Raw genomic sequence first — 17,330 nt, 5'->3', positions numbered from 1 at the left:
GGTCGTTTAATGATGCAGTAATCGGCAGTAAACCGCTGAGAAGGCGCCTCTGAGAGGCCCTGCCCGAGGGGGCGTGGCGGGAGGGGCTGGGCTGGCCCGCCGGGCAGGGCCCCCTCCTGGCCGCACCCATGCCCACTACAGCCGCTGGCCAGGAAGGACTGGGATGCGGAGGTGGGTGAGCCTGAAAGGTGGCTCCCACCTTTGATCACTGAATTAATCCGTCTCCACTAGCTGACACCCAGTTCACCAGATCTGACCTAAGGTCAAAAAGGGACTGTAAAGCCAACTGCCACCTCGTCCGTTATTAGGGATTAATTGATGAGCCACAGCCACAGGCCAGGCGGGAGGGGGCAGACACCGGGTGCGGGCGAAGAGGAGGGGGTGTGCCGGGGGCACCGGGAAACTGCCCCCACCCCCGTTCTCCGCTGCTCCAGAGGCTAGACGGGGCTCTTGGGGGGAGGGAGGGCCAGGAGGCGGGATGGGTCCCTGTGGCCCAGGCCGTGACCTTGGCCTGAGTCAGCTGGGCACAGAGGTGACAAATCAGGCCTCAGGAATGTCCACTGAAACCCGCCAGGCGATGTCCCCAGACCACATTCTTCCTGGCCAGTGGAGGGGACAGATCACTATCAGAGCGGCCACGGGACAGGGCAGGGCGCTGGGGAGGGGGCCAGGGGGCGGGGGGCAGACCACACACCCACACACCTACAGTCACACACTCACACACACTCCTGCACACACATACACACTCACCCCCACACACACACATACACTCACACACACAGTCACACACACACTCCTACACACACATACACACACATATACACACACACACACACACAGAGTCACACACTGTCACTCACAGACACACCCCAGTGCTGCTCCTGCCTCTGAGGACGTCCCTGGCTGCTCTGGGGCCCAGGTCACGCAGCCCCTCAGCCCTGGCCGCAGTGCCACCACCCCAGCAGGCGCCCCTCGAGTTCACGGTCCCATAAGGCTCCCGCCCACGGGACACTGCTGGGGGCCAGATGGGCACTGCTGCCCGAGCCCGGGGGGCAGAGACCAGAGACCGGGAGGGCGGGTGCTGCACACGTGCATTCTGTGTGCTGCGGAGAGCAGATGTGTGCATTCTGTGCATGCAAGTGAGCATGTGTGTGCGTGTGCTTTCTGTGTGCATGCAAGGGAGCATCCAGGGTTAGCATGTTCCAGGCCACCACGTCTGTCCGAGTACACGAGAATGCCGCCAGAGTACATGGGAAGAACACCGTGTGTGCATGTGTGAAGGCTCTGTGCCCGTGTGCACGTGCATGACGGATCCTCTGCCCTCGGCCCAGGCTCCCAACACATCAAGTGTCTCCGTGTCCCACTGGCCGCGCTGAACCCAAGTGTATTCCGTCCCGGCGTGCTCCGAGCAGCTGTGGCCACAGCTCTGCGGGACCCCGGACCACTGCCCGGTCCTGGAGCCAGGCCGGCCCCTCACCACCCCAGGAGGCAGAGTGGGGTCCCGGGAGACACCACAGACCGCAGCTGTCGGACAGCTGGCCTGGAGGGCGGCCTCCTGCGTGCCTGCCCACAGACTGGCCTCTCCTCCTCTCTGTGGCCGGGGTAGGACGTGTCCCGGGGGGCACGCGTGACCACACGCGCACAAGCCCTTTCTCTGCGTCTCCCCGCAGCTGCCTGCTCTGGTGCCCAGCAGAGGGGGCGGGGGTCGGGGGTGAGCCTGGCGGCCGAGCGGCACCTCCAGGGCCCAGGTCCAGCCTCCAAGGCAGAAGATCGTGGGAGCACCCACCTCTGCCTCGGCGCAGACTTCGGGATGTCCGAGCGCGTGCCCGAAGGGCCCTCAGGGTGGCCCACGGTGACCCTGGTTTCTCGTGGCTCGTTCCTCTGAGGACAGGCTCCTCCCCGCCCTTCTTTTTCTTCTTCTTTTCAAAACTAAACTTAGGGCCCGTGGCTGGGCGAGCTGTGAGCACTGGGCCTTCAGGGGCGCGGTGACCCCGGTCCCTCCACCCAGGCCCTTTGGGGGGGCCGCTCCCGTGCGCTGAGCTCTGCACCCCGAGGTGCCCCCCCCCCGGGCCGTGCTGGATGCTGAGAGTAAGCGGGAACTTGCGCCGCAGACACTGACCAGGGCCTGGAAGGTTCTGGACGCAGACACCGGGAGGGCGGGGCAGCCCGCCTGGGCCGCCCGCCTGAGTCAGCATCTCCCGGGTGGCTGGGCGCCCTGGAGGTGGGGGACAGGCCACAGAGTAGTGCCCGGGGCGAGGACACCGGGGCCCCGGGGCGCCCCGTGCCTGGGCTGTCACCGGGGCAGCTCTGAGGGTCAAAGATTCAGACGCGGCCCCGGAAGTGCCTCGGGCTGCTCCGAGGGCCCGTCAGCCAGGTGCCACCTGCCGCTGCCGGGTGACTGGGCCCAGAGGAATGTGGGTCCCCGAGCCTCACGGCCGGGGGCAGGAAGGCCTCGGGCCTCTGTGCTCAGGCTTGGGCCTGCCTGGCCCCGGGTGCAGGTCGGCCGCCCACAGGAGCCTCTGGCCACGGGCTTGGCACGTCCCCCCGTAGCCTCCCCCTTCAGACAGGCCCGTCCCAGGAAGCCAGCTCCAGCCCACCTCCCGGGGCCCGGAACCCAGGCAGCTTCCAGAGGCGTCTGCGCCCGGCACACCCGCAGGGTCTCGCCCGGGCCTGAGTCATGGTCCCGACACGGCTCCGAGCCAGCCTCCGCCCAGGGCCGTGAGCACCCCATCCCCAGGCACCCAGGCCCGGCCCTCCAGTCCTCTGCGCGGCCTGTGACGGGCGTTTGCTCTCTGTGGCTCGGGGCGTCCCCGCGGAGGACCGGCTCCCGGGGTCCCGCTGGGTCAGGCCCCAGGTCTGGGCCCCTCTCCTGGGGTTCGAGATGACGGCGTCTCCCCGGCCCGCCCGAGGGCATGGGCCCCCCTCTCTGGGAGTGGAAGATGCGCCTCTGGCTGGGGGTTCTGAGCCGGGCCCCTCGTGTCCAGCTCGGCTGGGCCCTCCGACCCTCCTGCGCTGCCCTGTCCACGCACGCCCTGCCCCCTCTAGGACGCCGGAGCCTCGAGCTGTGGTTTGGGGCGGGTGGGCGGGCGGGCGGGGCGGCCCGCAGGGGCGTGGGAGACCCCCGAGGCAGGCTGTCCGCATGAACAGCTGCCTGATGACCGCCTGTGTGGACAGCCCTGCTCGCCCCTCCCCAGGCCCGGCTGGGTGCTGCTGGCGCCCCCAGGCTGACGCTGGCCGAGACCCCGTCTCTGGCCCCTTCCTGGCCCCGCACGGGGCCGGTTCCCTCGAGGCTGCGCTTGCGTGTGGCCATGGGGCGGCCACGGCTAACGGCTCCTCTTTCCTTAGGGTCGCAGCCCCCGTCCAGGATGGGGAACCACGCAGGCAAGCACGAGCCCGGGTTCGAGAAGGGCAGCAAGGTAAGATGCCGGCGCTGAAGGTGTGGGCACCCGCGGTGGCCCCGTGCTGGCCGGTGGGTAGCTCAGGCTCTGTCTCTGAGACCCGACAGCTCAGGACAACCAGCCGGGGCCCAGGACACAGGCCTGCACCGGAGGGGCCACGTTCGACACTCCCCGCAGCCATTGTGAGCCACCGGCCCTCACTCTCACACGTGACCGCACCTGACACACGTGTCTCACCTAACACATGTGACCTCGCCTAACACATGTGGCATCACCTAACACACGTGACCTCACCTAACATGTGACCTCACCTAACACACGTGACCTCACCTAACACATGTGGCCATTCACCCCCCACACCTGGTCTCACCCTCCAGCACGGTCTCTGGGTGGCTCTGGGGTGCTTCCTCCTCTCCTCAGGCGTGGAGGGGAAGCTCCGTCTGCTGCGGTGCCTGTCACAGGGAATCACCCCTCCCCCACACTGGGGCACCCGCCCGCCTCCTCCGCATCCTGTGACTTGCGGTTGGCCAAGACGCCAGCCTGGAAGGAACAAGCTGTCAGCCCCCACAGCCCCTGGAGCCCTCGGCCTCCCCCCTGACACACCCTTGCCCAAAAAACCTGCCCAGCTGCTGCGAGAGCTTCCTGGGGGCCCTGGGCGTGGGGTCTCATGGAGAACCGAACTCTGACCCAGACCTGGGAGATGCTTCTGGTGTGAGCAGCTGCCTCCTCCCTCTGTCTGTGTGCTGGCCCCCTCCCTCTGTGTGCTGGCCCCCTTCCTCAGTGTGCTGGCCTCCTCCCTCTGTCTGTGTGCTGGCCTCCTCCCTCTGTCTGTGTGCTGCCCTCCTCCCTCTGTCTGTGTGCTGGCCCTCCTCCCTCTGTCTGTGTGCTGGCCTCCTCCCTCTGTCTGTGTGCTGGCCCCCTTCCTCTGTGTGCTGGCCTCCTCCCTCTGTCTGTGTGCTGGCCTCCTCCCTCTGTCTGTGTGCCGGCCTCCTCCCTCTGTCTGTGTGCTGGCCTCCTCCCTCTGTCTGTGTGCTGGCCCCCTCCCTCTGTGTGCTGGCCCCCTTCCTCAGTGTGCTGGCCTCCTCCCTCTGTCTGTGTGCTGGCCTCCTCCCTCTGTCTGTGTGCCGGCCTCCTCCCTCTGTCTGTGTGCTGGCCTCCTCCCTCTGTCTGTGTGCTGCCCTCCTCCCTCTGTCTGTGTGCTGGCCTCCTCCTTTTGTCTGCGTGCTGCCCTCCTCCCTCTGTGTGCTGCCCTCCTCCCTCTGTCTGTGTGCTGGCCTCCTCCTTTTGTCTGCGTGCTGCCCTCCTCCCTCTGTGTGCTGCCCTCCTCCCTCTATCTGTGTGCTGGCCTCCTCCCTCTGTCTGTGGAGGAGGTGGGCAGGGGTCAGGGCAGGGCAGGTGCCACCCACTGCACCGGATGCAGCCCTGAGTCTGCGCCTGCACAGCTCCTGTCGCTGGAGGATGCATCCAGCCTGCCCACCTGGGGTCGGGGTCCGGGGCCCCGTGAGGAGGGGAAGGAGCCCAGCCCAGCCGCCTCTGGGGACGGACAGGTGTGAGGGGGATAGAGAGACCCGCCCCCCTCTGGGATTGACAGGTGTGGGGAAGGCAGAGGCAGCCTCTGCCCGCCCGCCCTGCCCTGCCCTGGCTGTGCCTCTGACCTGCGCAGCCCCCCGCCCCTGCCTGTGCGAAGGAGGCTGGGTGTGGGGGCTCCGTGGGCGCAGGGCAGTGGTCTTGACGTGGCTTTGGCAGCGCAGGTGGGTGGCCGTGGGTCACCGCCTCGCCCTCCCAGCTGCTCTGAGTGGCCCTGTGGACTGCGGGCGCCTGAGCCGGGACCCCCAGTGCCACCGACCAGGACTTTCCGCCTCCCTCAGCCACGTCCCCGGGGGTCCCAGGAGCTGCCAGGGGTGGGCGTCTCCGGAACAGACCCGGTGTTGGGGTGCACGCCCCCTGTTCCCTCCCCTGCCAGCCTCCTAGCCCCTCTGGGATGCCCCCTTCCTCCCTGCCTCTGCAGAGGCGCGGCCGCTGGCGCCCACAGGCTGCAGCCCGGGGTCGTGGCCCTTCCTGGCGGACAATCGCCAGGTCCTGTCCCGGGGGGCTCCTGGCGTGGCGGGATCCTGGAACAGGTCCCCGGGGCAAGGGGCCTCTCCCCTCCTTCCGGGGGCGGAGTTTCCTCTCCTCATAACGTGCCCCGTGGCCGCAGAGCAGGTGACGCGTGGACGGCAGCTGCGGGGGCGGCCCGGGGTGCGTGGACAGGCCAGCGCCACCCGGCACGCTTCCTCCCGGGCCGCGCCTCCTCTCGGCTGACGCGCGTCAGGGCCTTCCCTGCAGCCGCGGCCGGGGGCTGCTCCTGCCACTCTGAGCTCAGCAGGGAACGTGTCTTTCTCCGGAACCCTGGAAAGACCAGCTGCGGCCCAGCGGGCACAGACACAGGCACCTCACCCCCGCTCGCGCACGGCTGCTCGCCACAGGGCCGGGCACGCTGGGTCACCCTCGGGAACTCCGGGCGGCTGGAGAGAGCGGGGCGGGCACTGGCCTTGCCCGTGGCAGACCTGGGCTCTGTCCCTGGCACATCTGGCCCCCTGAGCGCTGCCAGTGTGGCCCCAAAACCAAAGAGAAACTCTGGGGGTGCTCCCAGAGGCCTCTCCCGCACTCTGGGGCACCTCAGCGCCCAGAGACACAGGGGGCAGCACCTGGCCCGGCGGGACACCGGCCACCAGCCTCTCAGCCCCCTGGGGCATGCCAGGGGCTCCAGGGAGCAGCGTGGCCGGACAGCGGGGAACAGCCCCCGCACCGCTCCCGTGCTGAAGGACCGGCAGGCGAGTGTCTGCGGCCGGGGGACACGCAGGCTCCCGCCCGCGGTGTGCTAGGTCCCCGCGGGCTGGATGGGCCTTTCCTGAGTCATGGAAGAAACGTTTACCAGAGCTGCGAGCTGCAGACGAGAGGCCCGTGGCCAGCACTGCCCTCCCCTGGCCGTGGGGCCCCGATGCAGGCGGGGGTCGTCCCTTCTCGTCCCCTGCATCCCCCTTCTCCGTGCCTGCTGAGTTGTGAGTCAGCACCCGAGACCTGGATGGGGGTCTGCTCACAGGACACGGGGGCTTGTCTCCCCGCTGGGGTGCTGGCTGCACCCCTGGGGGCCTGGCCCGGCTTCCTGCACCTTGGCCAGTGCCCAGAGGCAGGTGCCTTTGGTTCACAGTGTTACTCTGTGTCACCCCTTCCCTTGGCTGGCATTTTGGGTCCTGCTGCTCAATACTTAGCGAGGTGTCCAGGCTCTCCTCGTACTATCGTGTTGTGTCTAACTCCTTACATTGTGTGGTGTTGATTGGGTTGTGTTAGGTTGGGTTAGGGTCAGTTCTTTACCGTTGTATCGTGTTGTGGTGTGGTGTAGTTTGTTAGGTTGGGTTGGGTTGCACTGAGTTATGTTGTGATAGATACGTGGGTTGTGTGTAGTGGTTGATACACATTGCATTAGTTTGTGTGTTGTGTTGGGTTGGGTTGGGTGGACTTGGGTTATATTGGAATGGATTGAGTTAAGTGGGTTGTGTTACGTTGTTGTATGGGGTTGGGTTGGTCTTTTTGAGTTGGGTTGTATTGTGGTGAGTTAAGTTCTCTTGAGTTGTCTTGGTTGAGTTTTGTTGTTTTGAGTTGTGCTGGATTCTGTTGGGTTGTGTTGTGGTGGATTGAGTCACGCTGGGTCACCTAGTGTTGTTGGGTTTTGTATTGTGCTGTGTTGGGTTGTGCTGTGAGGTGAGTTGTATTGATTTGGGCTGTCTTGTGGTGAGGTTTTTCTTGTGTAGGATTGTACTGTGTTAGGTTGGGTTATTATCTGGGTTTAGGTTGTGTTGTGTTAGTTTGTGTGGTGGTAGGTTGTGTTGTGGATTGGGTTGAGCTGGGCTGAGTTGTGGTTGGGTGTGAACTGTACTCGTGATGTTGGGCTGGTGTCTGAACGCACACAGCAAGTTCGTGTCTCACCGGAGAACTGTCTGTGACACTCAGACTGTGCAGTGAATTCCTTGGGTCAGTCGTGGAGTGTTTGCTCCGGGAAGGGTGCAGGGAAGTCTCTTGAGGGGAGAGAAAGTGCTCTGGGTGGCTGTAATGGGAGGGCGGGCTGCTGCACGCCAGGCCAAGCCCCCAGGAGACAGTCGGAGGGACCCTCATGCCCACCCTGGCGGTGGGTGCGGCCTGCTCTCGCACGTCCAGCGGCTGTAGCTGATACCACAGGGGAGTTTCTGGAGGGGCTGGGGTAGGGGGCTCACGTCACCCTTCTCCAGCGCCGGCTTTAAGGAAAGTGCATCCCCTGGGGTGCTGGTTCTGATCCGTAAGGCCGGCACAAGTGCCTCTCGGAGACCTCAGACCCCCGTTTATAGGAGGCCCCGGGTTTCCAGCGTGAGGGTCTTGGTGACCCCCTGGTGTGGTTAGCAGGCACCATCACGCAGTCCCGTGGCGATGGAGGGCTGCCGGGTCCCCGCCCGCCCCAGGCCACCATCCCGGCTGCCGTGGGCCAGGCCAGCCAGGGCCCAAGCTCAGGCTGGACAGCTCGGAGCTGCAGCCCTCCCTGTCCGCAGGCTCGGTGGAGCCTAATGTTTGTCAGAAGCCTCAGCCCGTTTGCAGGCAGACGCCCTTGGGCGCTGGCCTCACAGAGCGGGCCAGACCGTGCAGGAGCCCGGCCCGCCAGCCAGGGCGGGAGTCGCCTCTGCCCACCAAAGCCTGTTTCTCCTCCATTTGGGTGGGTTTGGGGGAGGAACCAGGCCGTGCCACAGCCCCTCGTAGCGTCTCCCACCCCTTCTCCCATCTCTCTAACTCTCCTTCCGGCCTCGCTGTTCCCTTCCCGTGAGGGAGAATGTGAGCTTGCTGCAGTTCCCTCCTCCCAGCAGAGGGCGAGCTCGCTGCAGTTCTTCCCAGTAGTGGGTGAGCTTGCTGCAGTTCCCTCCTCCCAGCAGAGGGCGAGCTTGCTGCAGTTCTTCCCAGCAGAGGGTGAGCTCACTGCAGTTCCTCCCAGCAAAGGGAGAGCTCGCTGCAGTTCCCTCCTCCCAGCAGAAGGCGAGCTCGCTGCAGTTCTTCCCAGCAGAGGGCGAGCTCACTGCAGTTCCTCCCAGCAAAGGGAGAGCTCGCTGCAGTTCCCTCCTTCAGCAAAGGGTGTGTTTGCTGCAGTTCCCTCCTCCCAGCAGAGGGCGAGCTCGCTGCAGTTCCCTCCTCCCAGCAGAGGGCGAGCTCGCTGCAGTTCCTCCCAGCAGAGGGTGAGCTCGCTGCAGTTCCCTCCTCCCAGCAGAGGGCAAGCTTGCTGCAGTTCCTCCCAGCAGAGGGTGAGCTCACTGCAGTTCCCTCCTCCCAGCAGTGGGTGAGCTCGCTGCAGTTCCTCCTCCCAGCAGAGGGCGAGCTCGCTGAAGTTCCTCCCAGCAGAGGGTGAGCTTGCTGCAGTTCCCTTCTCCCAGCAGAGGGCGAGCTCGCTGCAGTTCCTCCCAGCAGAGAGTGAGCTCACTGCAGTTCCCTCCTCCCAGAGGAGGGCGAGCTCGCTGCAGTTCTTCCCAGCAGAGGGTGAGCTCGTTGCAGTTCCTCCCAGCAGAGAGTGAGCTCGCTGCAGTTCCCTCCTCCCAGCAGAGGGTGAGCTCGCTGCAGTTCCCTCCTCCCAGCAGAGGGCGAGCTCGCTGCAGTTCTTCCCAGTAGTGGGTGAGCTCGCTGCAGTTCCCTCCTCCCAGCAGAGGGCGAGCTCGCTGCAGTTCTTCCCAGCAGAGAGTGAGCTCACTGCAGTTCCCTCCTCCCAGCAGAGGATGAGCTCGCTGCAGTTCCTCCCAGCAGAGAGTGAGCTCACTGCAGTTCCCTCCTCCCAGAGGAGGGCAAGCTCGCTGCAGTTCTTCCCAGCAGAGGGTGAGCTCGTTGCAGTTCCTCCCAGCAAAGGGAGAGCTCGCTGCAGTTCCCTCCTCCCAGCAGAAGGCGAGCTCGCTGCAGTTCTTCCCAGCAGAGGGCGAGCTCGCTGCTGTTCTTCCCAGTAGTAGATGAGCTCGCTGCAGTTCCCTCCTCCCAGCAGAGGGCGAGCTCGCTGCAGTTCCCTCCTCCCGGCAGAGGGCGAGCTCGCTGCAGTTCCCTCCTCCCAGCAGAGGGCGAGCTCGCTGCAGTTCCCTCCTCCCAGCAGAGGGCAAAGCTGATCTGGCGAGTTCTCAAGGCTGGCGCCTAGGGGCTTCTGCTCCCGTGAGGGGCCTCACAGGCCCCACTGTGGGCCTGGCAGGGCTGGTCCCTCTCGTGGGCAAGAGGCCATGCAGCCCCGAGCCCCGGCAGCCCCCCGGCCCCAGCTGCGAGGACCCCCTGTGTCCACCCACTGAGCTGGGTGGCCGGGGTCTGACCCTGGAGTTCCATGCTGGGGTACTCTGGCCGGAAGGTTCCGTCTGGGGACATCTCTGCTCTCATGGGTGCCACTGCAGACGTTTGCGTCGTTGTGGACAGCACAGCTTGTCACAGAGCCCGGGACAGGGAAGCCCAGGGAGAGAGCGGTGACCCCGCGGGGCGTCTGCTGCCGGACACGGCTTTAGGGGCCCTTCGTGGCCACTGAGTGTGCCCTGAGTCGGGGAGGTCGGGCTGGGGGCCAGGGGCAGCGTGGGGGTCGCCGCGTGGCCGAGGGGGGGGGGGGCGACGGCCACATCCGCGCCTGGCAGGGGCCCGTGAGCCCGCGGCCCAGGAGGGGGCGGGCACTCCCTGGTCTCTGTGGCCAGCGCGGGCCCGTCCACTTCCCAGAAGCCGAGTCTGGGGCTCCTGACAGTCGTCAGGGGGCTGCAGCGGGTTGGTCCCGCCCGGCCGTGTCCCGGGCCAGGCGTGCGGGAGCCCGGGTCAGGCCGCTGCTGGACACAGGACGCCCCCAGCCCGGTGTCAGCCTGCAGCTCCGGGGACACACAGCAGCAACCGGGCGGGGCTCACGCTGCAGCTCGTGCAGATGCTCCGGGCACAGTGCTCGGAGAAACGCTGGTGACCATGGGTGTCTGTGGGCGCCGTGGCCATTCCTGCTTCTGCGGTGGCCCGTGGCATGGCCGGGCCCACGGCACTCACAATCGCTGTCCTGTCCCACAGGCCGGGGCCGCTGGCCGAGGAGACGGGGAGAGGAGCAGCCGCGCTCTTGCCCGAGACGCATCAGAAGACAGCGACGTGTTCGGTAGGTAGCGGGGGGGGGGGGGCGGTGTCCACCCCCACCCCGGGCCTGGCCGTGCGCCTGGTGATGGGCGTCCAGAGGCCGTGGACGCTCGACTCCTCTCGCCCCTTGATCTCTGACCTTGGTCTGACGACCTTTCTGGAGGGTTTGCCCCGTGACCTTTGCCCTGTGACCTTTGCAGGCTGCTGCTGCCTGAGTGCCCTCCTCCCTCTTGCCTGTGGACAGCCTGTGCCCTGGACTCCTCACTCGGCGTGTGCCCGAGCTTGAGCACTGTTCTCTGAGCCCTGCCCATGCCATCCCGAGGGCACGCACTTCAGGGTGCTGCCACCAGGGTGGGGCCGCCTGCCCCCCCCCCCCCCGTCCCGGCTCTTATCCCCTGTCCCGAGCCCTCTGGCTCCGTCTGCTGGTGGTGCTGGACAGACAGGTGGACAGACAGGGCCCTCCTCGGGGCCAGGAGGCCGGCTGGACGGGGGCCCGGGGGCCGGGATGGACTTGCCGGTGCAGGCTGCATGTCCAGGGGGACCGCGCGGGGGCGCGGAGGGCGGTGCTCCCGGGAGCACGGGGGTGGGGCTGAGGGTGGGCGCCGAGTCAGCACAGCCAGGGTCGCACCGTGGCACCGCAGGGCGGGCAGGGCCGGCCCACAGCCCGAGGGCGGGACTCGGGAGCAGGGGTGCCAGGTGGAGGGCGGGCAGAGGCTGCAGTGGGGCGGCCACGAGGGTGCCGCTGGGGGCGGGGGGTGCCTGGGCGAGCCCCGGGGCACCGGCCTGAAGGAACAGCCCAGCCGCCCGCCCCGGGCAGTGCGTCCAGTCCCCTGGGCCCGCAGGAGCAGGACCCGCCACTGCGGCTTACGGGACCTTCCGGGCCAGGCGCCTGCGGGGAGCTGCCTCCCGTGCGCCCTGAGCACTGGGAGTGACCCCCGAGCACAGAGGCCTGAGCACTGGGAGTGACCCCCGAGCACAGAGCCCTGAGCACTGGGAGTGATCCCGGAGCACAGAGCCCTGAGCACTGGGAGTGACCCCGAGCACAGAGCCCTGAGCACTGGGAGTGACCCGAGCACAGAGCCCTGAGCACTGGGAGTGACCCCGAGCACAGAGCCCTGAGCACTGGGAGTGACCCCGAGCACAGAGCCCTGAGCACTGGGAGTGACCCGAGCACAGAGCCCTGAGCACTGGGAGTGACCCCGAGCACAGAGCCCTGAGCACTGGGAGTGACCCGAGCACAGAGCCGGTGTGTTGCGGCCCCTCTCGGGCAGGCAGGCTGGAGCGCCGTGGTCGTGGCCTTGCGGTGACCTCCCACACGCGAGCAGCCCGGCCCCGCCGCGGCGTGCAGAGGGGCTGGCGCGACCGCTGGGCCGTGAGACCCCCACGTGCCCGACAGGTCTCCCGGGCGCCCCTGCCTGCTCCTTGTGCAGCGACCCCGCTCCCGACCCCCGGAGCTGCCGTGCGTCTGCCCGCGGCCGGGGCGGCTGACACCCGCTGGCACGGCGCACGGCCGCGTGGGGGTCGCCGCGTTGGCAACACCTCCTGAAAGCCGGCATTGTGTGCGGCTCCCGGCGGCCGGCGGACACGAGCCCATTGTTCGCGGCGGCGGGGACAGAAAGTGCTGTGTCCAGCCGCCCTGCCGGGAGAGGGCCGGGGGTCCGGGCTGGCGCCCACTGCCCGGGCCGAGGCAGGAGCCGCGGTGGGAGCGTCCGGGAGAGGCCCCGAGGGAGGGCCCTGCCGGGTCGGGCTGCCTCGGAGACCCTCGCAGTCGTGGCCCTCGCCCCGTGGACGGGCCGCCCGTCCTCATGCCCACCCTGCAGGCCAGTGCGCGGCCACCACCAGCGGTTCCCCCAGGCCTGCCGCCCTCCACGGCCCGCAGGCAGGGCTGCCCTGCTGGACGCTGCCCCCGCTGGACGCTGCCCCCAGCTGGCGGCTCTGTGGCCTGACCCGGGAAGTCTCCGTCCGCACGCGGCCTCGAGTCTGACGGCCCGGCAGGGCCTCCCGCAGGGCACGAGGACATGCGGGCACCTGCCCCCCGGGGCCCCTGCACACGTGCTCGGCCGCCACTGCCCTGCGTCTCAGTGAAGGCCCGTCCCGGGCTGGGCCGGCGTCAGGACGGGGCCTCCTGCTGGGCCCAGGGGCCCCGACGCCGCCCAGGTCCGAGGACTCACGCCAGGCCCTGGGAGCTGTGGGCGTCCTGGGCGTGGACCGTCCAGCACTGACCTTCCGGGACCCACGAGCCTGCCGGGCCCCTCCTGCCCCTGACGCTGCCACATGCCGCGTGTCCCGTCCTGCCGGCCGCCCTGACCCTCGCCCGAGACGCAGGTGACCCCGGGCCCAGCCTGGCACCCGCCTTCTCCTTCGCACAGGCAGGACGAGGACACGCAGCCGCTCGCCTGGACGGCCGTGCCAGGGCCCTGCTCCGGCTCCCCTGCGCCCCGTCTCCTCCCCCAGCCGGGAGTGTGCGGGCGGGCACCAGGGACGGCGAGGCCGTGCCTGACCGGGCTGAGGCCATCAGGGTCTGGGAGCAGCTCGCCCAGGGCAGCCCGGGGCAGCCCGGGGCAGCATGCGAGGGCCAGGCCTCGGGAGCACAGACAGACCCTCGGCAGGCGCAGGGGACCCTCCCGGCCTCCAGCCTCAGACCCTCGGCTGGGGAGGCCGCCTGCAGCCACAGGTGGGGTTTGCAGGGCTGCGGGCCCAGGGGTCACGGGCAGCCCGGGGCGCTGGCCCAGCGGGACGGGGCACACAGAGACACACACAGACACACACTGACACTCAGGCGCTGCCCTGGGGCCTGCTCAGGCCTTGCTCGGGCCTCCCGGGCACCCTGGGGCCCCGTCCGGCCAGGGCTGAGGCCTCGGTGCCCCGGCCCAGCACCAGCTCTGCTGGCCTGCGTCCCGCCCGCCCCAGGCAGGTCCAGCTCCCGAGCGTCCCCTGCCCTGGGCAGGCCCGTGTCCGAGGCGCGGGGCTGCGTCTGCCCTGGCCCTCCCGGGCAGCTGGCTGCTCCCGTGACCCGCCCCCGTGGGCGGCTCCGGCCAGGCTATTTCGAGCACAGCAGACCCGTATGTTCGGGCGGACAAAGGGGCCATTGGCACCGACGGGCAGCGTTGGTGGACGTGTTCTAGGGTCGGACCCACATGCCGTCCCTGCCGCCCGGGCCCACACTGCACATTCCCCGGCTGGGGGGGCGGCGGAGGGAAACCACGCTGAGCCCCCCACGCTGCTGCTGCGGGGGTCTGGTCAGGGGGCGGGGGGCCGTGCCCGGCCCGGTGTGCGGGTCCAGCGCTGTGAGCCCAGCGGGGCAGTCGGGGCCTCTGCCCTGCGCCCACTCCCGCCTTCCGCCAGCCTCCAGCGAGCCGGACACCCCCTGCTGGGCCCCCGACACCCCTCCCTGCTGGGGCCCACCTGCGGGAGGCCTGAGCCTGCTGGCCCCCGTCTGTCGCAGGCTGACGGGGCCCGGCCACCCGAGCGCAGCCGAGCACTGACCGTGCACGAGGGGCCAGACCTGGGCAGCCGTGCCCACCGCCCCCGCGTCTCCATCCCGAGACGGGCCCCGCGCCCGCCCCGTGCCCGTCACCGACTCAGGCGCGGCCCAGACTCGACAGGGGACGCAGGCGCCCACCAGGGGCTCCCGAGGCTGTGGGCCGGGGTCTCCGCCGACAGCCTGCCCCACCCTCTGCGCCCAGGGTGCCCGAGTGACCCGGGACTGGCCCCGCGCTGCCCCGCGCTGGCGTGTCAGGATTCTGGAAGCTTCCCCACCCGCGGCTGCACACGAGGGGCTTCTCTCACTACTGACCAAGGGTCCGCCCCACCCCCCCCGGCAGTGCTGCCCCCGAGCGACACCTCTGGGGGCTCTCGGGGAGTGGGACCTGCCCTGTGGGACCTGCCCTGTCTGCCGACGGTCGAGTCCGGGCCGGGAGACCCGTGGGAAGGTGCTCCCCTGGGCCCCACTGCCAGCACCCGAATGGCCCCGAGCTTCCTCAGGACAGGCCCCAGACTCAGGGCGGGAGAAAGCCCTGGGGTGTGCCACAGACACACACAGAGACACACTGACACACACACTAACACACAGACACACCGACACACAGACATACACTGACACACACACTGACACACAGACATACACTGACACACTCACACTGACACACAGACACTGACATAGACATACACTGACACATACACAGACATACGCTGACACACATAGACACACACAGATATACACTGACACACACAGACACCCAGACACACTGACACACAGACATACACTGACACACTCACACTGACACACACATACACTGACACACACACCGACACACAGACACTGACATAGACATACACTGACACACTCACACTGACACACACAGACATACAATGACACTCACACTGACACACAGACACTGACACACACACTGACACACACTCACACTGACACACATAGACATACACTGACACACTCACACTGACACACAGACATACACTGACGCACACAGACACACACAGATATACACTGACACACACAAACACCCAGACACACTGACACACAGACATACACTGACACACACTCACACTGACACACACAGACATACACTGACACTCACACTGACACACAGACATACACTGACACACTCACACTGACACACAGACATACACTGACACACACAGACACCCAGACACACTGACACACAGACATACACATATGCTGACACACACAGACATACACTGACACACAGATATACACTGACACACATAAACACACTGATACACACTGACACACAGACACAGTGACACACAGACATATACTGACACATATACACTGACAAACAAACACTGACACACAGACATACTGATATGCAGACACACGCAGACATATACTGATACACAGAGACACACTGACACACACAGAGACACACGAACAAACTAAAACACATATAGACACACTAACACACAGAGACACAGACACATGGACACACAGACATACACTGATGCACACACAGACACACTGACACATATACACACATATACATATACAGAGATATACACTGACATGCACACAGATACACATGCACACATATACAGACACTGATATATGCACGCATATACACATTCATACACATACAGACACACATGCACACACATTCACATACATGCACACAAACACACAGAGATGCACTTATACACATATACCCAACTGACACACATATGCACACATATACACACATGCACAAACACACAGATATACATAAGCACATATACTCACACACATTCGCACAGACATATACACAGACACACATGCACACATATATAGACACACAGACATGCACACACATACACCGACATATGCACACATATAACATACATATGCACACAGACATATACAAACATACACACATATGCACACACATAACACAGACACATACATACGCACACAGACACACAGACACATACATGCGCACACACAAACGCATACACACAGACACACACACACACACACTGTGCTTCTGTCCTGTGAGGGGCTGGCTTTGGGACTCTCTCCTGGGCCTCGAGCAGTGGCAGCAGCGTCCACTCACCGGCCTCTCTGGCAGGGCCCGGCCAGTGACCGGCCCCCAGGCTGGGCATCTCCCCCCGTGCTCTCGGGGGCCGGGCCCATGTCTGCAGCCGGCCGGGGGTCCCCACGACGCCCCTGTGGGCCGGGGCTGGGCCCCCTGTCCCCGTGCCCGGTCTTCCTGCGGACGGCCCTGGGCGAGGGGCTGCCCGGCGTGAGGAAGGGGAGGCCTCGGCCCAGCCCCTCCGCTAACCCAGGGCGCTGGACGGTGGCGGGGGTCTGGCCGTCTCCCGGCGCCCAGGCTGCCCCTCGCCTCCTAAGCCCGACTCGGCATCCCTGGGAGCTCGAGAGCACTGCAGGGGGAGCCCAGGTCCCCTCTCCAGGCTCTCGCCATTCGCCAAGACGGTCCCGGGGGGCTGCTGTGCGAGGCTGGGGTCCCTCCGTGCTGGCCGGCTCCGCCCCGGGGGGCTGTGGGTCAGCCCAGACCCCAGCACCTGCCTGGCCCAGACCCGCGACCTCGCACACGCACCTCCCTGAGCCACGCCTCCCGCCGCACAAGGCCCCATTCAGCCGCACAAAGGCCGCCTGTGGCCCACACACGGCCACGGGAGGGGCTGGCTCCTCGCCGCCACTCCCCCTCACCTGCGCCTCCTGCGCCGACACAGGGCAGCGGCCAGGGAGCCCCAACCCTGGGGGGCCACGGCTGACCAGCATGGCCCTGCCCTGGGCACAGCTGACCGGTGTGGCCCCTGCCCTGGGCATAGCTGACCGGCGTGTCCCCCCCTGCCCTGGGCACAGCTGACCGGTATGACCCTGCCCTGGGCACAGCTGACCGGTGTGGCCCTGCCCTGGGCACGGCCTCCCTGCATGGTGCCCGGAGCCCTCTGCAGCTCCACGTGCCATGCCCTCAGGCTGCTCCTGTCAGATCTGGCCACTGTGCCCTGTCCAGGCCCTGGGCTGACCGCGTGTCCTGCACTCGGCTGCTGCCCTGTCCGTGGCCATGGGCTGTGAGCTCTTGCCCTTTGCCGGGGGCGGTGTCGTGTCTCGACCCTGGGCCCCTCAGAGGCACAGAAGCCGCCGCCCAGGCCTCTCCCGGGCCTGAGGGCCCCTGACCCCTCTCGGGCAGCATCCTGGGCCGGGGGCTTCTCTGGGGAGGGTCAGGGGAGGCCTCTCGGGCCCCAGCCTGGGCTCCTCTGCCCAGACAGAGCTTTGTGCTCCCTCAGCAGCTGCCCGGCCCGGCCCGTTGGCTCAGCCTGTCCACCCCGGCGGCCCGGGGGCCA

The 17,330-nt window shown here is 66.9% G+C and overlaps 1 protein-coding gene across 5 annotated transcripts in view; it reads left to right on the top strand.

Annotated features, from left to right (window-relative positions):
- The window catches only part of MBP (myelin basic protein), a 38,210-nt gene that overhangs the window by 6,411 nt on the left and 14,469 nt on the right, over positions 1–17,330 (top strand). For all 5 annotated transcript variants that reach the window (XM_055128501.1, XM_055128500.1, XM_055128499.1 and 2 more), the window contains exons 2-3: positions 3,346–3,416; positions 10,449–10,530. In XM_055128501.1, coding sequence (XP_054984476.1) covers positions 3,366–3,416; positions 10,449–10,530 — 133 coding nt within the window. In that variant the 5' untranslated portion in view covers positions 3,346–3,365. The remainder of the gene's footprint in view (positions 1–3,345; positions 3,417–10,448; positions 10,531–17,330) is intronic.

This window comes from Sorex araneus, chromosome 2 (assembly GCF_027595985.1).
Source record: "Sorex araneus isolate mSorAra2 chromosome 2, mSorAra2.pri, whole genome shotgun sequence".
Classification (NCBI taxonomy): Eukaryota; Metazoa; Chordata; class Mammalia; order Eulipotyphla; family Soricidae; genus Sorex; species Sorex araneus.
This window is presented reverse-complemented; position numbering and strand designations above follow the sequence as displayed.